Raw genomic sequence first — 24,122 nt, 5'->3', positions numbered from 1 at the left:
GGGTATTATTTGCTTCCTTATTTATTTCGTGGCTTTCCATAGTGAATAGTTGGTGTTCTCGTGTGTGGAGAGTGTCCCTATGAACTTTGCGAATTCGTTATCGTTGTGCTCCTTTATTTTGTTTTTTATTTCCTTTGCAAGTTTGTTTAAGTGTTTTTTGTTTTCTTGAGTTCTGTATTTTTGCCATTTTGCTTTTGCTTTTCTTTTTTCTCTGATTTTGTCGAGTATTTCTTGCGGGATTGCTATTGTTTGTCTGCTGGTTGATTCGGGTGTAGTCGTTGTCCTTGCTTCTTGAACAGTTGCTGTCAATGTTGCTACTGCCTGTTCTATGTGTTCCGGAGTTTTCAACGGGATGTTGCAGTTTATTTTGCGTTCTATTATTTCTTTGAAAGTTTGCCATTTGGTGGTTTTATTGCATAGTGTTTCTGGTTTGCTATAGTGTATTGGTTTGTTTCTGTATTCAATTATTATGGGTGTATGATCGGAGCTGAGCTCGAGGTTGGGTGTTATTTTTAGTTTATTTGTGTTTAGTCCCCTTGTAACTGCAAAGTCCAGAAGATCTGGTTTTTTGTTCAGGTCAGTCGGCCAATGTGTCGGTGTTCCTGTGGATAATATATTGAGGTTATTATTTCTAATGTATTTTTCCAGTGTTCTGCCTCGAGGTATAATGTTTCTTGACCCCCATAGCGTGTGCTTTGAGTTGTAGTCTCCCGCTGCGATGTACTTGTCCCCTAGGTCCTGGAAGTATTCTTCCCACATTTGTGATGTTATTTTCTGTCGCGGAGGCACTGCTGACAACTGGAAGTAGTTGCTGCTAGTTTGAACTGTAACAGTGGTTCCTTGTAAATATTCTTTGTTAACTTGGCTGTGTAGATAATGTTTGATATCGTTTCTGACTATCACTGCTGTCCCTCCGTGAGCTTTTCCTGAGGGGTGTTTGGTATCATATATGGTGTAGTATGGTATTTTCATGTAGCTTTTTGTAGTGAAGTGTGTTTCTGAGACAAGTAGTATGTCTATATTGTTACTGTATATGAATGTTTTAATTTCGAGGACCCGTTGTTGTAGGCCGTTTGAGTTCCAGGCTGCTATTTGTAGAGTGTCCGTTTTTTATTCTTTGCTTAGCACGTTTGTAATTAGTTGTAGCATGACTGTGATTTGTTGGGTTTGCTGTCTGAGTACTGCGTTTTGTTCGCTTATCATTCTGGATTACGATGTTATCTAATTAATTGTTGTCTATTTGTTTTGATACTTATATTAACCATTATTTATAACATAATATACTAAATACAATTAGTATACACAATTAGTATAAGGATTAGTATAAGAAATTTTAAACAGCTTTTTTCAAAAGAACGAATCATTTACGATCCAGGGGTTTTCTGAAACTTTCGTTTCTCGTGATAAGTACTTTATGATGCAATAAAAAATTTTGTCTGAAAATTATACTCAAGATCAATTTCATGATCCATTTTCTCTAACAGATCTCCATCTTCCACAGCTACAACAAATAATTCTTTGACACTCTATACATTTAACATCGATTATAATTCTGATAATTGAAACACCGAACATCAATGTGTTTATTCACTACGCCAACACAGATAACAATTAACATTGATATATAATATAAGTCGGAGATGAAAGAACACCGGAACCCCTCCTTGGATTCGCGGGAATACCGTAACGTTGTAACTTAGATTAAACAAATGCCGCTCCGATTATTCGAGATTTATGATCATGAGCTTATGCTCGAGGCGACAATCAATCGCCGAACGTAGCCGCGGTCAAAGGGATGAACGTTTTATCTAACAAAGGCACAGAGTAACTCTATACCTCTCCTTAAAAGAAATAGTCGTAGCGACACGTGGCAGTAAATACTTCAATAGTTTCTATCCCGCGGCCCGCCACACGCAGATTTTGTCCTCCGGGTAAGATGATCGCCGGGTGTCGGCATGCCTTTGTGGTGTATGTTTAGCTAACGTGAGGACCCGCTATAGATCTTAAGATTTAGTCAAGCGAAGTCCTTCAAATAGACTTTGTTGCAACTACGGGAAGATAGGAGAAACCTATCTTCCACGAACGATGCCCCCCGTCAACAACCTCCCCTCAAGGGCGACCAGCATCTCTTTCAAAACGCCGATATGGAGATCGACAAATTAGCAACAGCGCTAATTTCCCTCACCTTTGGAACGAAAGCTTTCGTTGACGAATCCGGGGATCTCATGTCCTTAGACACACCCATTATAGTTTTCCTCGACGGCATCATCGAGACGGAGATTCTTTCTTTCGTACGATCTCATCGACGAGTGACAGTACCACCTTACAACCAGTGAATACCTCACATCTAGTTAACAAAGAGTTAGACTTGAACTGTGCGAGAACATACGTTTATCATCCCGTGACCGCGGATTCGTTTCGAACCTAAGATCATTATCACTAGTGCTACGAGTGCCTAATCTTGTTGATAAGCCTGTGCTAGTAAACTCTTTATTGTATCACGGCAATGGCTAATTGTAATGAGAATTCATCAAACGCCCCTCTCCATAATCCTGACCCTAATCCGACATATATATTTGACGATATATATCTGAAAGAATAGAAATTTCATTTAATCGACTATATGACCATACTCGGTTAAGTACCAACAACGACTATCTATCAACCTTATCTTACTTCCTCAAAGATATAGAAAGACTTTAAAAATATCAGCCATGTGATTTGGTCCTTTAAAATTTGGAAGTAATATAACGATAAAATACCATCAAAACCTTTAAATTTCCAATATTCAAGAGAAACTTGAAATCTCGTTTATTTACTCAGCAACAAAATCTTATTTACCTTCAGAGAACCTATACAATTTTTGCACAGCTCAATATCTCTCCTTTAAACAAAACATCAAAGTATGTTATTCCTAACTTCAATGGGCTCAACTCAATTTTTTGATCAATTTCTCTCGTCCTATACGCTCGTTTCAAAGCTTATAATACCATCTACACCTTTGTCTTGTGTTCCATCCATGGTTCCTATGCATGCAATTTTATTATTATCGTTCCAAAGGACCTTCGCATTTCTGTTTCGCTCGTGATAGGTATTCACATCTGTTTTACCGTGCTGTTTCATCTTCTGGGAACGATATGGTCGGAAATGATATGATGTTGAATACGCACAGGTCGTTAAACGAGAATTAATTCAAGATAGATTCAAACGGAGTTAATTAAGTGATCCCAATTCCACCGCCTTGGGGGCTGAACGCGTTTTCCTTCCGAACGGTTCGCTCGTGTCGAGTGATGCAAATTTCAGCAAGTGTTTCACCTACGTGTTTACTATTAAATTTATTTATTTGTTTTTTATTTATTTATTTATTTATTTTGGCTTGGTTACCTTCAAAGTATTTTGCGTATTTATTGAGCGATTTTTAAGGTATTATTTCTTATATTATTGGAAACAGTAATAATTTTTAGATTAGCAACAAAAGATACATTTAAATTTTATACAAATTTTAAGGAAATTGGCATAGAGAAATACCAAATTACTGACATTCCTTGTAGTATGTTATTTTAATTTTACGTAATAAAATAAGGTGTTTCAATTTGAATTCATTAAATGCTGTCTTAAATATTCAATTTGAGAATTCTTTGGAGAAAGTCGAAAAAGATTTAGAACTATTCCCTAATCGATAAATAAACGCTTCAAGAATTGAGAACCACTGACTCAGGGGAACTCAGTTAATCGAGTAATACGAATAGTTCCGTGATACTGCAGAAGCCATTTACTACGTTCGCCTAACATGATTTCATCGATAAAAGAGAGATCACTACTTCTTCCCTATACTTGATACGTAAAAATAAAAATCTTAAAAAAAAAAAACTCGTTGCCGAACATTTATTTTCGTTCTTTCTGATAAAAAAAAGACCATTTTTGTAGTCAGAAACTTAACCGAGCAGCTTTCTCAACACACCGAAATTCGAACATTTATTACACACTTCTTATTCGGAGACAATAGAGGAAAAAGATTATAAGATTCTATGGAAAGATTATGTTAGAAGAAAGCTGTCAGTACCTAATAGGGTGGTCCTTCTATAGTACACACGTATACCTATAATAGCACAATAATAGATTACAACGACTACAACATTTATACGTATTTATCCCACAGTTTTTAATAAACTATGAGTTCCATTTAGTTACATTTAACAATCTAACAATATAGTCCCCCCATATCTAATTTATTCCTTAACTCATAAAATATGAGCTTTAGCATATAAACAAAGCATAGTATAGTGAATGTTACAACTAAAAGAAGATAAAAGAACATACTTTTTGCTTCAAATAATTAAGATAAAATTTAGATACGGGGCTTTCAGCTTATGAAAGTCGAAGAGAAGATATATATTCCATTTGGTCATATTCTATTTAAATTCGTAACTACTCGTTCCATTTACGTTATTAATAAAACATTTTTATCGACAAGCTACCTAACAGAAAGACCTTTTTGTCACTCTAAATTGCCTCAAAAGAAAATCCCTTGTCAAACATACCATGTTTCTCGTACGAAAATCCAAAAAGGATTTTCCAAAAAGATATATTCAGTGAACCATGGTTCGTGACTGGTGAGCTTGAAAAGAGATGAAGCGTTGAAGCGTCAAAGTTGATATTCCACCAAGCTCTCGACCCTTCTATCTCAATAATCCTGATCAAAATTCGAATGAACTACCCAACGAAACGATCACCGTTTTCTATAGAATCTCTTTAAGCATTCTTCATTAAGGAATCGTCAGATTTTACCCCATTACGTTCTTCCATCACAATCTTCGTAATGATGAATAAAAAAATAAAAGCTTTTAAAACCCGACAGCGCTGTCATTTTCTAAAAACGTCGACTTTATACTCCTGATGACCACGAGCACATCCGACTACCAAATATAAAATGCATTGTGAGTGTGTCATCAGCATAATTTTCGTGAAAAGAGCAATTTTTCTTGATAACTATAATTTGTAACATAGATTAAAATCGCTGATTTGATCCCTCTGATATTGTTGTCTTATGAGAGTTTCGCCTGGTCTTAATTGGTTCTGTTGATTCTTATCGTTGTGAAAAGTCGATTCGCTATATATCTTTTGTATAGAGAACTATTATGTGATGTAAGAGTGTAATGTTGTAATATTTGTGATCCTTACTTTATTAATTTTGTCACTGAGCCGTTCTTTGGTTCGTTGAGCAGTTCATGTTCCCTACTTGTTTCGCTTGGTACTTTCATAATTTTCGTAATTACAATAAAAGGTTTAATTTGTAATAAGTTAAAGATTTGGTCCCTTGCTTTATGATGTACGAGAACCTTTGAACTAACAACTTTGAAGTGACAATTGAACGAGAACTGACAAGCTTTCATTTCAATCTATATTTAAGATATTTAATATTTAATCGGTTTTCGTGACACCGAATAAATAATAAATAATAAATTTGAAGGGAAAAAAACAAGAGATTAAGAAAAAATTCTGAAAGAGACACAAATCAGTAGTATTATTTTATATTACTTTGCGAATTACTTTTCAAGCATAAAAATAGTTTGACGGTCACTTGTAGTTCCTTCCTTGCCATTTCATTTATTAAATTCGTTTAATTTCGTAAACAAAATAGCCAATCGTGGCGAATTTGGTGTTTAAAATAGAATTTTGTCATACAGGCTGGTTGGTAATTGATAGTACAAGCGGAAAATTGGTGATTCTACTCGATAAAAGAAGTCGAAAATATAGAATAAACATTTTTCGTCTGAGACTTTATTTTCGAGAAAATCGACTTTGAATTTTTGATCGGTATGCGTGCAACGCGTGCAACATATTGGAACGGTTTATCAACATAACGTCAATCGAAACACAATCTACAATAAAATCCGTTATAACGAAACGTGATAAAGTGCACGCGTACCGAGCAAAAATTCAAAGTCGATTTTCTCGAAAACAAAGCCTCAAATGAAAAATTTGTATATTTTCGACTTCTTTTTTTTACCAGTTACCAACCACCCTGTATATCCAACAGCTCACTTTTTCTTTGTAAATATTATTAATAATTTTATCAATTTTTTATATTTCCGTCCTTCATACAAGTGACAATGAATCATAAAATTTTCATAGAAATCACAAAGATTAGGGGATAAGTATACCACTATATTTTCATATATGTATATGTATGTATATTCCCAAATTACATGATAGAATATGAATAATATTGAACAAAATATAATCAAGTATACAGTACCATGGAAATACAACAGATTACAATTTTCTACCTGTCACCGATTCATCGTCATCTCCTTTCATTCTTTTGACATATATAAAAACAAATTAACCCGTCTGAAATAATCATACCTCGCTCTTTGAATACAAAAATCTATTCAAATGAAATAAAGGGGAAGAAAATAAGAATAAATATAATTACTCAGGTATAATCTTCTCGAGGTATAATTATTCAGTTACAAATGATTCTTCGTTAACACACTACATTGTACACCACTTCTTTTCCCGGTGGCTGAAGCTAATCGTCGACGTTTATAAGGTACGAATTTTGTCAACGGCGCCATCGGAATCTTTATTGAGAAATTAAAATATTACAATTGCCATCACTAAGCTCAGCGTCCACAATACACTATGTTTTTCAAGTTTAGGTGAACCATCGACGATAACCACATCAGATCCGGACCAATACTCAGTGCCAACCTCATCCAGGCATTCGAACTCGCAACATCGGCGTCCAACGCGGAATCTCTTGCAGCTCTGTAATAAGAAGAAATCGATTAATTGTACGGATCAAGCGTCACTGGACTACTCGAAAATTCAGGTCATTCAAAGAATGAAAGAAGAAAGAATTGCTCCAATTCCACCATTGCTTTAGCAAAACTAGTATTTGAGAACCATTGGTCAAATATATTATAACACTAAACGTACATTTCGGGAACAATAATTTGTGCTACGAAACAGAATACGATAAAGTTCAAAGGTTACATCGATTTTCAAAATTTTATAAATTCAGGTGTATGACAGTATCAGTCAGCTCTTTTTCTGTCCCCAAGCGCCAAAATTCATTCCGACTACCATTTTACGTATTTTACAGAAGTAAGCCTTCATTCATCTCCCATTCCATCCACCAACATGCTCTCGACGTATTATCTTCTAAGTAAAATATTGATGTTGAGCCAGACATCCAACTGAATAATCTTTTCGGTGTTACTATAAGGTATTTAAAACCAGGGTTTGTGCTTATACGTTAGATGTAATACTTGGCATGAAACCTGCTTATATTGATATTAAATTTATGCATAGTAGGATGTTGGACCATTGTCAAAATGAAATTACAATACACACAGTTTCACCGTGGAAAAGTGGATCTTTCTAGCATGTCTACGCAAATGAAGGTTGGAGGGGGAGGGGGAGGGGGAACTGTACATGCGCCAAACATCGTTACGTTCGTAATTTTTCACACAAATTTACAACTGTAGGGAAAAAATTATCTCTGATGTTTCAGATGTTAGAAATTGACAATATCGCATAACGGAATGCTGTGTTCTAGATATTCTATTTTTGTTACGAAAGTGGTACAAACGAAGTCCACTTAAGAATAGTACAACAAAATCGGTTGAGGTTAGGTTATCATGCAGATATCGCGGCTTTTGCTTTGGAAAGCACGCAACTGCCAGTCTCGTCGTCCCTTGTAAACGAGAGAAAGATATTGTAATTGGTCGGGATTAACATAAAACTCGTCGCATGCGATCAGATGGCCTGAATGTTTAATAAACGAGAGTAGAGTGCGTGCTACGTGGTTCTAGCAGTTTAGGCGGAAACTAATTATTGTAATATATTGTAGTATCGTGGGCAAAAGGCCCAAGGTATCGGCCGAACCGTATACAAAGTGGCGAGAGCCGTGGCGCCGTCGAGTACATCAATGTGTCGTCGGTCCTTTCAAGTGGACAGTTTTGTGGAAAGAGCCTGCGTGACCCTGGCCACGGGGTTTCGGGACATGTGTTCGATGGGACGAGAAAAGACAAAGAGACGCCAAGGGTAGAGTTAGTTGAGACGCCAGCGAGAACGAATGCAAAAGGCGTGCAGTATGAGTTGAGAAGCGAGAGCGTGCGAGTGCAGATGCCGAAGACGAGAGTTGTAGAGTTGCTAGCGTTGTAGAGAAATCGAGTTGTTAGTTATAGAGTTGCGAGAGTGATTTGAACGGAATAAGACTTTTGTGTTTTAGTTCAAGTTGAACATTTATCGTTCTCTGTCCAATTAATCTCTGTTATTTTTATTAATCTTAATAAATAGCATTAGGAGAATTTTACAAATCTAAATCATCCTAATCCTATCCTTTTTCCGATACTACAATTGGGGGCTCGAGCCGGGATTGAAACCAGACAGAGAACGACACGTTTAACGGAACTAATTGTGTTGAAAAAAAAAGAGTTGAAAATGGCAAATTGTGAAGAGGAACAGTTTTCGACTGAAGAGGTTTCGACGCTGGAGGAGCTAAGAAATAAGCTCGCAAGTCTGAATCTGCCGATATCAGGTTCGAAGTCAGTGCTGATGGCCAGGCTGAACCGAGCATATAAGGCTGGTCAATCAACTTCGAAGGAATCGAAGCGCGATGAGGAATCGGTAAATCAGCGAAACCTAAGGAGTGGGCAGAGAGCTGAGCGCGATCAGGATGGAGACGAAGACCTCGAGAAGCTGAGGACGAAGGAGTTGAGAGCGCGCCTCGCTAGCTTGGGGTTAAAGGTCACAGGGAGAAAATCTGAACTACGCGCACGGCTACAGGCGGCCCTGGAAGGAGACAACGTATCGTCGGAAGAAGAAAGCGACAACGAAAGTGACAATGAAGAAGATGAGAGAGACGTGAAGAAACACGAAGGAGGTACGCGAGCGATGTGCTCGGACCGTGATGAACATCGCCAAAAGGCAGGTACCGTTTCGGTGTTAAGCTTTAAAGACGTCGAAGACGCATTAGAATTGTTTAGCGGTGACAAAGGTGAAAACGTGGAGCGATGGTTCGAATCATTCGAAGAAGTCGCGGACACGTGTATGTGGTCCGACGGTCAGAAGGCAGTCTACGCGAGGAAGCTGCTGAGGGGATCGGCGAAAATATTCGCAAGCTTCGAGTGCCATGCCAGGACTTGGCATGAGCTGAAGAAGGGACTAATCAGAGAGTTCTCCAGAAAGTCCAACAGTAGGCAAGTACACCAAAAGCTTAGTGGGACGAGAAAGAAAAGCGACGAGGCGTGCTTGGCCTACATGTATCGCATGCTGGAAATAGCCAGTCATGCCGATATAGAGGAAGAAGTCAAAGTAGAGTACATCATAGACGGGATAATAGACGAAGAAGTCCATAAATCTATGCTGTATGGTGCTGCATCCATCAAGGAGCTAAGGAAGAGGCTAATCGCGCACGAGGAGCAGAAGAGCCGAAGGACGAAGTCGGTTGCGAAGTCGGCCAGAGTTGAGAGAAACAACAGTCCCAGTCAATGTGGAAGTGCGAGAAAGACGCGTTGCTACAACTGCGGTGATGAAGAACATGTGTGTGCAGAGTGCCCGAACAGGTCGAAGGGACCTAAATGTTTCAAGTGTAAAGAGTACGGACACATCGCATCGAAGTGCGACAATCTGAGCGAGTCCATTAAAGAGGTTGGTAGTGTGTTTCGATTGTTACCGACGAAGCGTGGTAAAGACGTGAAGATCGGAAATTTCGAACTGAGCGCGCTGATAGACACCGGTAGCGAGTTAACTTTGATGCGGTATAATCAGTATGTAAAAATCGGAGCGCCTAAGTTAAGTCAAGACATTATCGAATTTCACAGTATCGGGTCTAAGAGAAATTTTACGCTCGGCAAATTTCCGACAGATATTATTATAGACGGTGAATTGTATCATATAACGATACACGTAGTTCCGAACACTGCGATGCAACACTCGTTGTTGATAGGTACAGACTTCTTGGATACCGTCGAGATAAGCATGAAGAGGGGAGATATCTCCATTCATAGAATAAAAAATGAGAATTCCGATGGGTTTCCAGAGGTCCTTAAAGTGGACATAGAGACAGGAACGCGTGAAGTGGATCTATCTCGTGTTGAGAACGTGCAACATAAGCAGGCAGTTGCAGTTCCCACGAGTGCTTGTCTCAAGGATACCGTCGTAATGAACAAAATTTCGTTAGATGAATCGGTTGCGGCGAACATAACCGCAGTAGCGTCGGGTGGAAACGATACGGACGGTTGCGATCAAGTTTTTGTAGGATGCATCGAGCATCGCGCGAATTGTAGAGTTGTACAAACAAATTCTGTCGCGAATTCTACGAAGCGAAACAAAAGCAAGAATAAGGCGGCTGCAAGAGAATTTGAGGTAGTGCGAAGACGAGCTATCAACGCGACCTCTTGTCGGCGAAGGGCGTTCAACAAGAGACGCAAGAAGGCGACAATCTACAAAACAGGAGATCTGGTGGCGATCGAGAGGACAAAAGGCGGTCCTGGGTTAAAGCTGCATTCAAAGTTCCTTGGGCCGTACCGTGTGGTGAAAGTCCTGCGAAATGACCGCTACGTAGTGCAACGAGAAGGCGAACACGAGGGACCGCGCACGACTTCCACTGCAGCCGACCACATGAAGTGGTGGAACGTTGGTGTTAGTGATGATAGTGAGGACAGTGATGAGCACATCTGAGGGCAGATGTGATTTGTCAGGAATGGCCGAGTGTAGTATCGTGGGCAAAAGGCCCAAGGTATCGGCCGAACCGTATACAAAGTGGCGAGAGCCGTGGCGCCGTCGAGTACATCAATGTGTCGTCGGTCCTTTCAAGTGGACAGTTTTGTGGAAAGAGCCTGCGTGACCCTGGCCACGGGGTTTCGGGACATGTGTTCGATGGGACGAGAAAAGACAAAGAGACGCCAAGGGTAGAGTTAGTTGAGACGCCAGCGAGAACGAATGCAAAAGGCGTGCAGTATGAGTTGAGAAGCGAGAGCGTGCGAGTGCAGATGCCGAAGACGAGAGTTGTAGAGTTGCTAGCGTTGTAGAGAAATCGAGTTGTTAGTTATAGAGTTGCGAGAGTGATTTGAACGGAATAAGACTTTTGTGTTTTAGTTCAAGTTGAACATTTATCGTTCTCTGTCCAATTAATCTCTGTTATTTTTATTAATCTTAATAAATAGCATTAGGAGAATTTTACAAATCTAAATCATCCTAATCCTATCCTTTTTCCGATACTACAATATATATATATATATATATATGTCGGATTAGGGTCAGGATTATGGAGAGGGGCGTTTGATGAGTTCTCATTACAATTAGCCGTTGCCGTGATACAATAAAGAGTTTACTAGCACAGGCTTATCAACAAGATTAGGCACTCGTAGCACTAGTGATAATGACCTTAGGTTCGAAACGAATCCGCGGTCACGGGATGGTAAACGTATGTTCTCGCACAGTTCAAGTCTAACTCTTTGTTAACTAGATGTGAGGTATTCTCTGGTTGTAAGGTGGCACTGTCATTCGTCGATGAGATCGTACGAAAGAATGACTCTCCGTCTCGACGATGTCGTCGAGGAAAACTATATTGGGTGGGTCTAAGGATATGAGATCCTCGGATTCGTCAAAGAAAACTTTCGTTCCAAAGGAGAGGGAAATTAGCGCTGTTGCTAATTGGTCGATCTCCATATCGGCGTTTTGAAAGAGATGCCGGCCGCCCTTGAGGGGTGGTTGTTGACGGGGGGCATCGTTCGTGGAAGATAGGTTTCTCCTATCTTCCCGTAGTTGCAACAAAGTCTATTTGAAGGACTTCGCTTGACTAAATCTTAAGATCTATAGCGGGTCCTCACGTTAACTAAACATACGCCACAAAGGCATGCCGACACCCGGCGATCATCTTACCCGGAGGACAAAATCTGCGTGTGGCGGGCCGCGGGATAGAAACTATTGAAGTATTTACTGCCACGTATCGCTACGACTATTTCTTTTAAGGAGAGGTATAGAGTTACTCTGTGCCTTTGTTAGATAAAACGTTCATCCCTTTGACCGCGGCTACGTTCGGCGACTGATTGTCGCCTCGAGCCCAAGCTCATGATCATAAATCTCGAACAATCGGAGCGGCATTTGTTTGATCCAAGTTACAGAGTTGCGGTATTCCCGCGAATCCAAGGAGGAGCTCCGGCGTTCTTTCATCTCCGACATATATATATATATATATATAGAAGATTGCTTAGAATTTGGAGCTTAATAACATATCTCAAAATCATTGACATTAAAGAAGGTGAACCTTACTTACGAAATTTCCTTCCGTCAAATGATACATAAAAATTGAAAAAAATAATATACATAGTTTTGACTTTCTTCCGCATTATAATTTGAATCACTCGATTTATTCGACTAAAGATAATCAAGCAATAACCTCACTTTACACGTATTCTCATCACGTGAAATAGATCACGTCAGGGATTTTCAAAAGTCGATGGAATATTAATAGCGATTAATTATTTATGGATGTATTCTGCACGGTTAAAGCAATCGCCTAGTGAATTATCGAGTTCCAGGAATATGAGCGGTAAACAGGATTGCAGCTATAAATGACTCTCTAACGTGTATATTAGAGATGAATTTGATCATTTATCCTCATAATATGAAATACGCTTTTAAGTGGAAATCATAATTAACAATTTCTGGCAGCGAAAAGTAAATAAATCGATACGTTTAAATCAATATTAGAATTTCTTAATATTTTTATCAAATTTTTTTATCAAGTATTTTAACATCGTAGAAGTGTCGTTGGAGAGAAATATTAGGTTGTTCCAAAAGTTTCTTTCGTTTTCTAAAGAAATGATAGATGTACGATATTTTTTGTTTTATATTATTTTATTGAATTATGTGCGATCCACCTTTCTCCAATTTAATATAAAATAACATAAAACAAAAAATCTATCATTTCTTTATAAAACGAAAGAAAATTTTGCAACAATCTAATAGAAATTTAGTTTTAACACAATATAAAAATGGATTGTTATGCCCCTAGGAGATAAGAACAATATGATTAATATTAATAATGAATACGTTAACGTAACGTAAAGCAGCTTTTGCAGAAGGCTATAACCTGAAAATGTTTACTAAAGAATGATAACATGAATTTTCTTAAGTACCCCATTTGATACTTAATCTACTTTGTAAATACTGTACGTCCTAACTTTGAAAGAATGCAATTTTAGCCAGAATGTTTCAAATTACCTAGCCGTATTGTTTCCTTGTAATATAATTTATATTTACATTATCTCGCGTAATTCTTTCCACTTTATTGACTTCTAAACGTTAATGTAATATAATTTTTATAATATAATTTTAATCGAAGTTATTTAAAATTTGTAGTATCTCATCCCTACTAGAATAATATTAACAAATATGCAGAGCTCAAGTCGAATAACATCGGCTCAGATAAATGATCGATCATCAAACTTACTTTTGTTATCGTCGATGTCAGTGATTTTGAACCAGCCAACGTCCATGGCAATCAATATTATTTAGCCGGTCTTAACGCAATGTAAAAAGCAAAAAAAAGAGGAAGGAAGGAACAGGGAAGCAAAGAGATAAAACGAATTTTTCATTTTCTCGAAACTAGATCGAGTTTCAAGCTGCTCGTAAAAGAGTCTGTAGCCAATCTGACTAAATTCGACGAACCGTACTTGAAAATTCACAGAGAACTGTGATAACCATCGAAATCTGTACAATTTGTCGATTCATCGCTTGATTAAAAAATGGAACAAAATGAGGCTGATCAGCCGGCCTTTCAACTTCTAATGATCCCTATCGTTTTACCCTAGGTTGAATGCTACGATATAAGCCGAAACAGCTATAAGTAGGGTTCACGTGATTGCCGCCATCTATTATTCACGCGTTACACATTCGCCAGACGGACGCGTCTAACGGTTGACATTGTTTTCTACCCTCAGTTCCAACGCAATTACGTTGCTACGTGCAATCAAGTCTCGAGTGAAGCTAATGATAAGTTGTTGTTCGATCCTACACAATTACTAAAATTATTCAAATTAAACTAATTTAGTCTAAAAAAACAAGTAATTTCGTTATATATTTCCTTTCATAATAAGCCATGGTTGGAATATAGTAGCTGACGAAAATATTCGTATATTTGTAGAAACATTTTAGGGCTGTATTATGCATAACGGCACTATAGAATTAATACTGTAACAGAATTCTACTATCATGGTTATGCTGGTAATATTCGAAACAAATCTGAAAATCTATGTAGATGTTGTAAGATATTCAGTACGAGTACTTTGCATTACTGTTATGTACATAATCACGACGAGATAAGGAAGGTACTGTTCTCTATTGCTCATCGCTACCCGTTGCTAGTAGCAACGTACTATGCATATATATCTCGTAAAGATTTTAAATGTAGCCAACGAGACCATTTTTAATATTTGACTATCGTGACCCATTACAGTTTCATCACTTTCGATTAATTGAACACGACCCGCACCTTAAGACTAAAATACACAATATAAGTATGGCACAGAAAATCTTTTAAAATTTACGGACGACTATTTATGGTATTTAAAGGCAGCAAAGATAATAATTAGCTGCGGATTTTCCTCGAATCGTAGCATACAATATGGAATCTGATTATTAAAAATTACAATGGAAATACAGTGGATTTCCATAAGATATTCGTGCTTGTGGCATTTTGGAAATAAATTCTTAACCCAAATGGACGACCTCGATACTCGAGAAATTTTGTGAAGCTGACGTCAATGGCGATATGTACTGTTGTTGTGCTGTCATTTCATAGTAAGCTGTATTGATTGCACTTCTATTCACGGAATTGATTTATTCCACACAAAAGTTGACAACAATAATCGAAAAAAGAAAAATATATTACCGCCTTTCACATCAGCATACACAAGCACATAGGATTTCACACGAATATACACACTTGTAAATTCGACGAAACGATCAAATTTAATTATTTTTCGATTTTTCGGGCATCAAGTACTACATCAAACGTTACACATCAAACGTTAAAATACGGCGAGCATACAAAATGTACAAACCACTCTAAATTAATTAACTTTGAACGTTATTGATTAATTAAAAAAACCACTGTTGCGTTGAGTTTTACATTTTAAAAAGTTGTTATCCGTTTTTGCTTTGTTTAAAACTAAAAACAGGACTACGTTCATTGTAAGTCGTAAATATCCCTTTTATTTATTTAAACAAACAGATATTTAAACAAACAATTTATAAATATATAATTTATTTACGTATATTTGTAATATCTGTTTTATAAATTTGTACAACCATTTATCCATTTATCTATTTTATTTGCATATAATTTTTATAGACTTTCTTTTCTTTTCTTTTTTTTTTTTTAAGAACGAAAAATTGTGATTCTATTTTAAGACATGTCAGGCTGAAGCGATACGCGATATATATTTCTATTCGGATTTCACCGTCGTCGTAATCGATGCTATTGGAAACGTTTCACGATAGACGTCTTACAAGCGCTTGCAATGTCCGTCATGTGTAAGGCTCTACCACTGAATCGCGGCTGCCATTTAGTGATTAAGGTCGATCACTTAGAGACGTTAATCCGCCATAATGGTGAGCAATACATCGAAGCCATTATTGAAAGCATAGTTACGCTTTAATTTCATCGATCTTATTCACAAATAGAAGTGTACAAATTATAGGATTTCCAAATATTTAGTTTAGTTAAAAGGAGATATGAAAATGACAGGTATATTCAAAGGATAAAACAGAACCGTACGATTGTAAAGTTTCAAATCATTATAACTATTTAAATTTGAAAAATCCTACTATATTTATACAATATATTTTTATTAAGAATGGAAGAAATTTCGAAAAATACGACAACACTTTTTACTGTCGTCTTGAAGCACACCATATGTTAAGCTTCTTCGTCGTTACAAATTTTATCGCGGATGTAACAAACGTTTCGAACATGTAGCACGCACGCGTCAACGCCTACATTTGGATTTTAAATATATGTTTTATGCATTAAGTGTATTAACTTTCTTGCGCAATTTCTTTCAATTTGTTACGATATGGAGGGTTTAATTACGTTTAAGATATCTATCTGAATCCTTTAAATTCGAAGTTCTTTAAAAAATTACGTTACGTAAAATAATCGTTTTTCCACTTTATTGTATCATAAAATAGTTACTTAAATTCATATTACTTAAAGAATCTTCCTACAGAAAGAATAAAAAAGAATAAAATCCTATATGTTAAATTTTACGTGATTGATGGAATACATTGCGATGACGAGAACTAACTACAGACAACAAGAAACTATTAGCGAAGGCAACTGGTGACTATGAATGTCGTCTCTATAATATGTGGCGACTAAGGAGAACAACTACCAACTACGGATAACAAGTAACAACCAACTGTCTCGTTTCTAAGAGGCAACTAACTTGCAATTATCCTCCTTTGATGGTTTCTGTAGCGTGATATAGGTCTTGAACGTAGTTAAAGAATATGGTCGCTGCTGAATGGCGATTTGACAGCAAGGCGATCCCGCCAGTTCAAAGCTTGACATTACAAGCTACCGAAAACCATTAATCTTGTTATCGAATATCTAGCTTTCAGAAGAACCCTTGTGATATGATATGACGTCATGACATTTTTATGACGAAGACGAACAAACACCGACCTCTAACGAAACAAATTTTTATTAAGTGCCGTATGTGGGTTGCAGGCCGGCCAACCAAGGAAATTTATCGAATGTATAAAGTAAAATATATACGAATATATTCGATATATCATAAAATGCCCGCGTTACATCATCTAACAGCATAAAGAAAGCTAAATTTAAGGAATTAAAAAATTGAAATACCAATTATAAGAGAGTTAATTAAATTCAAACCTATCCTATGGTCCTAACCTAACCTATGGTCTCATAAAGACCTATATTTCCTGGAAATTGATATCGTTCGAATTCTAAATTCTCCTTAGAAAGTATCATAGAGAAAATATGAAACTTGAAAAGTACATAACGCTAATGCCTCGATAAACCGTCGTGTCGATAAATCCATGTGTTCGAGCGATGAATTTTCCCCAAACAACAGAAAACTGAAGGAAAATCTTCTTTGAAGGACGTGACAAGGTAGGGGAAGCGGTAACAATGATCACGCGATAAACTGATGATGTACGTATAGAACGAGTGTTGCGAGAGAATTATCGAGAAACAAAAAAAGAAAAAATAATCGTCGGCCGGCGCGACTATACGCTGTCGACGGCCAAACAGCGACTGAGACTAACTGAAACGAACTCTGTCGCAGTATGAGCACGGGCTGCGTTCGCGGATCGATCGAACACGTTCTGCGCCTCTCCGCGACACCGGCGTCAAAGCCACGCCCGATGGCTGCAACGCACTGGTGCACTTGCAACATTAACCACTGGTCCTTCCTTTTTCGTGTGATATTATACCAGCATCTGCGATGCCATTTCAAAGACCGCAATCAAAGCATTAAATGCCAGATTAGAGCGACGCGATAATATTACCCGAATATTCGTCCGTAAATGTTACCGTATAGATGTTTAATTAAGCATTATTATGCTTCGAATAATTTACTATCACATGTTCCACAAGAAAACATATGTTTCACTTTTCCCCGTAGTATGATTGTAATTTATAACAAATATTTATAATTTATAATTTGAAATATTTATAATTCACTGAAAGTATCTTCCTGTCACGATCATAGACGTAAAATTTCAAATTAAAAGTACCAAATTAAAAACATATGGTATCCCGAAACCAAACGTACGACATGGCGAATCACGATGATACGATAAAAATTGATCTATGTCTTGATTTATTCAAACAGAACGAACTTACTCGAACTTTTCCAGAATAAACGATTTATCCGATAATATCCGTCACCAGCTTCTCTTCCTTCAACGGTAACAACTGACACCGAAAGCTCGAGAGACCCGAAAGGTGAGACGTACCCAGAAGCAATGCAGTTACCTGGGCAAAGAGTCCCAAAGACCAAGGACGTAGGAAATTTCGAGAAACGGAAATGGAAACTGGAGTGGCGCGTCAATCAGCACTGACGGAAACTAATAAAAATGGAAAAAACCAAACTAATTCGTTTCACAAATTATTAAAACGATATTATTGAAAATTTCACTCGATTTTCTCACTGCACATGTCAATATTTGTCGAAATATCAATATTAAAAAGTTAATAAAAAAAAATATCCTCTTTCTTCATACCTGTCTTTCTCCCGGGCGGCGAAGGAATACTAGAATGTTCGAGAACAACGGATACTTTTTGATTTTATCTCGATATCAATTTCAATCTTTTTAAACGAAATATAATCTGAACGATGAAACGTTTGATCAAATAATGTTCTTCGTTCGATGCTAAAGGAAATTGAGAAGAAACATCGAAAATTCGTTAATAAAACGAATTTCTTTGTTTCTGTTAGATAATAAACTTGATATACGTATTGGTTTTTAAAATCAATATAGCTAACCAATGGGCACACTTTTAACAAGGGTGATGGAACATACCAAAAATCTTTCAAGATGGTCTTGGCAACGGAAGAGTCGAAAATATGACAATTATGAATGAAAAATTCTAATATTTTACAGCTGGCAACGATAAACAACTCCAGATATTCTCCTAATTAATTTACAACAAATTCGCGTATATGATCGATAGCTGACGTCACTGTGTCCCACAGCCCTTGTAAAACGATAAGAATTTCCTGGAAAAACTTGTAGCCACGAAATGAAAAAGATGATAAAACTTCTAACAAGAGTACTGAGACGAGCAACTTTGTACTTACCCCTTCGGAGTAGGGAACGTGATTAAACGTCCGCGAGTTCGAAACTTTTGTAAGTCACTGCACGGCCGCTGCTTATGGTGGAAATGTAATAGATATAAGTACAGAGCGCGTGAGCGAACTAAAAACGCGATATAGGGGTAAAGAGAGAGACCGTTCCGTCCTTCTCTAATGCCCGCGTACTTGTACCGGAAATGTGTAACAACGGTAAACGAGCGCCGTCAGTGTCCACTAGTGTGCATGCCTGATTAAACAAGGATAGAAAATGCTTATATACAGCCTTCTCTTTCTATTTCCATGTCGCATCCATCTTACTATACAGTAGACAGGATTCGACTATTCCATCATTATATTCGCACCCTGCTTACGTGTGAACTAACATTGCCATGACAACAAATCGTTCGTCTCCTGTTTGATGCTCAGTTTTCAACGGAGTTGAAGGGAAACTTTATAAGAGAAAGGAAGTGACGGATTGTCTCAAAGTAATAAACGAAAATTCTCGTAACTATCGAAAAACGATAGTCAATACAAGGATATCATTATCACATTTAAAACTATTACAATGAACGGTGATTTATCGCTGCAAGGTACCACAAATAAGATATCTCATAATTTGCGAAAAGACTTTGGAACTTCCATGACAGTCATGAGTGTGTTTTGTCATTGATTTGCCATATTGCGTTTTTCACAATTGTTGTTCATTTTTTGTGATATTTTACACTCGCACATAGTATCTACGATTTTTTCTTTCGATAATTCTTATAATTATTGTCAATAATTAATTATTTATAACCATTTACGCTGTATTATATATCATTAAGATTTATCTTTGCACGTATCAAGATAGTAGATAACAAAATTATGTTTATAAATTTATATTATGTGTATATATTTAGATATCTTCTTAGTTGCAATTTTTTCGAATAATATCGGCGACCAATCGAAATAGAAATTAGTGTGGAAAGAGGGGAAGGAACCAAAATTTGAAAATCGACATCGGTAACTCAGTAGTTATAGAGTAACTCAATCGATAACGTAGATTAACTAGTTATAAATGAAAATATATTTAAATTCAAACTTTAAAAATTAGAAATTAAAAAGCAGAAGGCAAAAAATTATCGCCGAGGATTTATATAATAATAAATAGACAGTACATTCTTTTTGTCTGTCTTACCTAGAAATAAAACAGTTAATTGATGATTATCGTATAGTGTGTACTCATAGCATAAAATTTGTTCAATGAATTAAAAATTATATTTTTTAGATATGTAGACATTAGCGATGTATTAATCCGGGAAGCTCGTCTACCTCGGAAATATCGAGTCTGCGACAACGTCGATTTTGAAATTATTCTTACAGAATATGAAAATTATTACAAGATGAAATTCCAAAAATATCCTATATTGTGCAAGAAAATAACTGAAAAGGAAATAAAGACGAGGGAAATGACAAATGCGAGCAAAGTGTAAGAATTTAAATTATTTAACACTATTCAACGTTCTCAACGTATTCAACGTATCGATTACGATATCATTCAATCTTTGAAGAAGTAGTAAAACGTGTCAAATCTGTTAGCAAACAAACGAGAAGTGAGTCTGTATCTGGGTCTGTGAAAGGGAGGAATGCACAACAGAAGATGAGGGGTGATGCTACGGATGATATTAATCTCGCAATGACAGTGACATCAATTTTCGCCAATGAAAGCGATGAATCTTCATCAGAAGAGGAGAGCTATTTAACATCTTAATGGAACAATCCACGCAATCAAAGATATCAAAATAGGCTCAGAAGCTTTATATAGACAATCTGGAATTATGGAAGATTATTGAAGACATTTCATGCGTAAGTTATTTTCGATTAATATACGTATTGCAAATACTGATTTCAGTAAAGCTTTAAATAACGAATTACATAACATTTACGGAAATTAATACGGAGATTATGCGCCATTTCATCTTTGTATTGTCGCAGGAAATCATACTAACAAAATTCAATGTATATTGGGACAACATCGTAGGCCTAGAGGAATGTAAATCTGCTATTAAGGAGGCCATTGTGTATCTCCTCAAGTACCTTATCTTTTTTAAAGGCCCATTTTCTCCCTGGAAAGGTATTCTGCTATACAAGCAATTACGAAATAAGGAAGACGATGTTGGCGAAGGCAGTCGCAACAGAATACCAATGCACCTTTTTTAACATAACGGCCAGCTCATTGGTGAGCAAATGGAGAGGTGATTCCGAGAAGTATATCCGTGTAAGTTGATTTCCTTTGTCTATGAAGAAGAGATTCTGCAATATATCTATCATATATAATAATAATCATATATAACTAGAATAGTTGTTTGGAAAACGAAATGATATTACGTTCGTGATGAAACAATGAATTTAAGGAATTTTGAATATAATATTTAATAAATAATAAATACATTTGTTAAACTGAACAGGTTTTATTTGAACTTGCCTATAATTTTTCGCCTACAATTATTTTTATCGATGAGATTGACTGGATAGGCACAAATAAAGGAGTAAACTGTACATTGTCTGAACCTGCAAAGAGATTCAGATCAGAACTTCTTTCTAGATTGGATGGATTAGTATCTAACGAAAATTCTAATGTAGTTCTTTTGGCTGTAACTAATTGCCCTTGCTATGTATATCACGCTATTTCAATGTTTTCTAAGTAGAAAATATCTTAATATCATAATTATTCATTATCTTAATCTTAATTATTGTGTTGTGCGGAATATTCCTTTGTTATTATTAATATAACAGAACAATAATATTTATTGTAAATATATTATTAGGGACATTGATGCAGCTTTACGCAGATGCCTTGAAAAGAAAATATACGTATCATTACCAAATGAAGTTACTCGACTTGGTATGTTCAAATTATACCTTAGCAACCAGTTATTAGAGAATATGGATATTGTAAACCACATAATAAAATCTACTGAAAAATATTCTTGCGTGGATATAAAATTGCTTTGTAAGCAAGCATGGCTGCTAGAAATAAGTCCAATATGGGAAAAACTTGAAAAAAAAAAAAATAGAAACATCTGTTACGACTTTGAAATATGAATTAAAGAATTATGAAATAATAGCAAAATTGTTAAAAAACAATGTCACCTACAGTTACGGATGTGGATAGATATGAAGCGTGGAATAAATATGTATGCCATAAGAACATATTTTAAAAAATATAAATGGTTATCATATAAAAATATAAAAATATAAATGGTTATAAAATATTAATATAATTATCGTTCGAAAAATTGTTCGTGTGCGTGCATTTATGTGTGCGCACGGGCTATAAACAAGTTTGAAATGTTCGTTCTACATATATACGTGGTATACATATTCCCTTATAATATATAATATGTGTAATCTGAGTGGTAATCTATCCACGTATTACATATGTGTTAGTGTATTTTATCGATAATCTGACTTTTATTTCCTCTTATCTTATTAACGCATGTATGGGCGCGTATATGCGCCGGGCGAAAGCTATGGTTATATATGAGATTGTTAACAAATAAAAATTAATCTAGGTGTTATTAAAGAAATTTGTTTCACCTTCTAAACTTTTTGATGATTGGTTTACTTTGAATATTTTGCATATTTTTGCATATCATGAGCATTTTGTACATTTCTATACATTCAAATTTTCTATGAATATAAAATGATCCGCACTACTATCTATTTCATAGTATACTCTATACGTTTAAAATGCTCCATTAGAAGCTTAAATCTATCAAAATACAGCTCCTAGGGAAATGTGAATTTTCACATGAACACATAAAATCGATTTTCTCATTGAAACGTATAGGCAGGTATATACTAGCATAAGCCACCTTCGGCATTTGGCCGTATGGTGCAGCACTAGCTCTGTAACATAGAAAACCATAGGCGTCAGTTCTTCTTGTTTCCTCTTTGATATATGTTTACTTTAATGTCACTTATTCAGACGCTTGATACATTGTCGGAATGAAATTTTAGTAATGTGCAAGTAATTTTGAGTAGATTAATAAAGTATAATAAGATATTAGATTCATGTACATAGATTCAAGTGACATCAATCTTTATGTCTAGTATATACATGTGTATTGATCTATAAGTCAGTGTTAAAATAACAAATAAATGGCCGAAGAAGGAAAGAAGATTTCCTTCGGTTTTGCGAAATCTATTAAGAAATCTGTGTTAAAAAATGCTATTCCACAAGAAAAAAAGAAAGTTGATTACATTGAATGCCTTGATGAGAAAGGTATTAAAGTAATAGGGTGAGTTCAAAAAGTAAAATTTATAATCAAGAAACATATAACCTCAACCTAACCTATAAAAATCACCAATAGCGGAATATATATATTTGAAAACAATTTTTTTATTTCAATGAGGAAGAAAAAAGAGATGAACCTCTAATTATTCCATTACTAGGTTCAAAAACCTGGCATGATAGAATTCTTAATAAAATAGATGCAGACATTTTCCTTCCGAAGGCAGATAAGGAAAAGGTAGGAGACGCTAGTGTTAACGAGGCAAAATCAAAGCTATCTAATGGAAAAACATCGCCAATAATATCAATAAAGAAAGAGCCAGTTGAAGATAGTGAAAATAAAGTTGTTACTTTAGAAGAGCAAGCGACTAAAGAAATCATTGGGGAACTTAAGTCAAAGAATAAATATGAAACTAAAACAAATGATTTAACTTTACCTTTAGTAGAAGATGAATCATTAAGAGGCAAAGAACAGGTACGTTATCAACATATTGATGTGCAATGCACAGATGTATTACATTTGCATATTATAAATATCGTTTTGTATTTTTCAGTCTACGTTAGAAGATTATGAAAAAATTCCTATTGATGCTTTTGGTGTAGCAATGTTAAGGGGAATGGGATGGCAACCAGGAAAGGGAATTGGTTGAAATGAAAAGTATGAATTTTACTCTGGATTAAATTAATTATATGTATTTAATACATCACTTATTGGAAAGTAAACAGAGAACATCATTTTTTATTTCACAATCGTTTATTCTAACTATTACAGATTAGTAGCAGCTGTCATACCAGAATTACGACCAAAAGGTATGGGTCTTGGAGCAGACAAAGTAGCATTGCAGAAGAAAAATACAGATTCCAAAAAAGAAGAGGAAGAAGTTAAAATCGAGAAAGGAACATTTGTGAAAATTATAGCTGGAAAACAAAGTAATAATTATGGTCAAATAGAAGGATTCGATGATGATGCAGGGAGGCTCATAATAAAACTAGCTCTT

The 24,122-nt window shown here is 36.0% G+C and overlaps 2 protein-coding genes across 11 annotated transcripts in view; one reads left to right on the top strand and one right to left on the bottom strand.

Annotated features, from left to right (window-relative positions):
* Nucleotides 1–24,122, bottom strand: part of LOC126927057 (uncharacterized) — a 242,472-nt gene that overhangs the window by 54,806 nt on the left and 163,544 nt on the right. Inside the window, exon 1 of one of the 8 annotated variants that reach the window (XM_050743427.1) lies at nucleotides 18,855–18,873. The exons of 6 other annotated variants lie outside the window; for them this stretch is intronic. The gene's annotated coding sequence lies outside the window, so the exon portion shown is untranslated. Of the gene's footprint in view, nucleotides 1–13,471; nucleotides 13,676–18,854; nucleotides 18,874–24,122 lie in introns of those variants that run through there. One more of the 8 variants, XM_050743418.1, reaches the window with a different exon arrangement.
* LOC126927043 (G-patch domain and KOW motifs-containing protein-like) overlaps nucleotides 1–24,122 on the top strand; it is a 146,181-nt gene that overhangs the window by 34,546 nt on the left and 87,513 nt on the right. The window contains exon 1 of one of the 3 annotated variants that reach the window (XM_050743370.1): nucleotides 22,800–23,131. The exons of 1 other annotated variant lie outside the window; for it this stretch is intronic. In XM_050743370.1, the coding sequence (XP_050599327.1) occupies nucleotides 22,992–23,131 (140 nt within the window). In that variant the 5' untranslated portion in view covers nucleotides 22,800–22,991. Of the gene's footprint in view, nucleotides 1–22,799; nucleotides 23,132–24,122 lie in introns of those variants that run through there. One more of the 3 variants, XM_050743372.1, reaches the window with a different exon arrangement.

The sequence above is a fragment of the Bombus affinis genome, unplaced genomic scaffold (assembly GCF_024516045.1).
Source record: "Bombus affinis isolate iyBomAffi1 unplaced genomic scaffold, iyBomAffi1.2 ctg00000070.1, whole genome shotgun sequence".
In the NCBI taxonomy this organism is placed as follows: Eukaryota; Metazoa; Arthropoda; class Insecta; order Hymenoptera; family Apidae; genus Bombus; species Bombus affinis.
The sequence above is the reverse complement of the archived record's forward strand: the minus strand, read 5'-3'. Positions and strand labels throughout refer to the sequence as shown.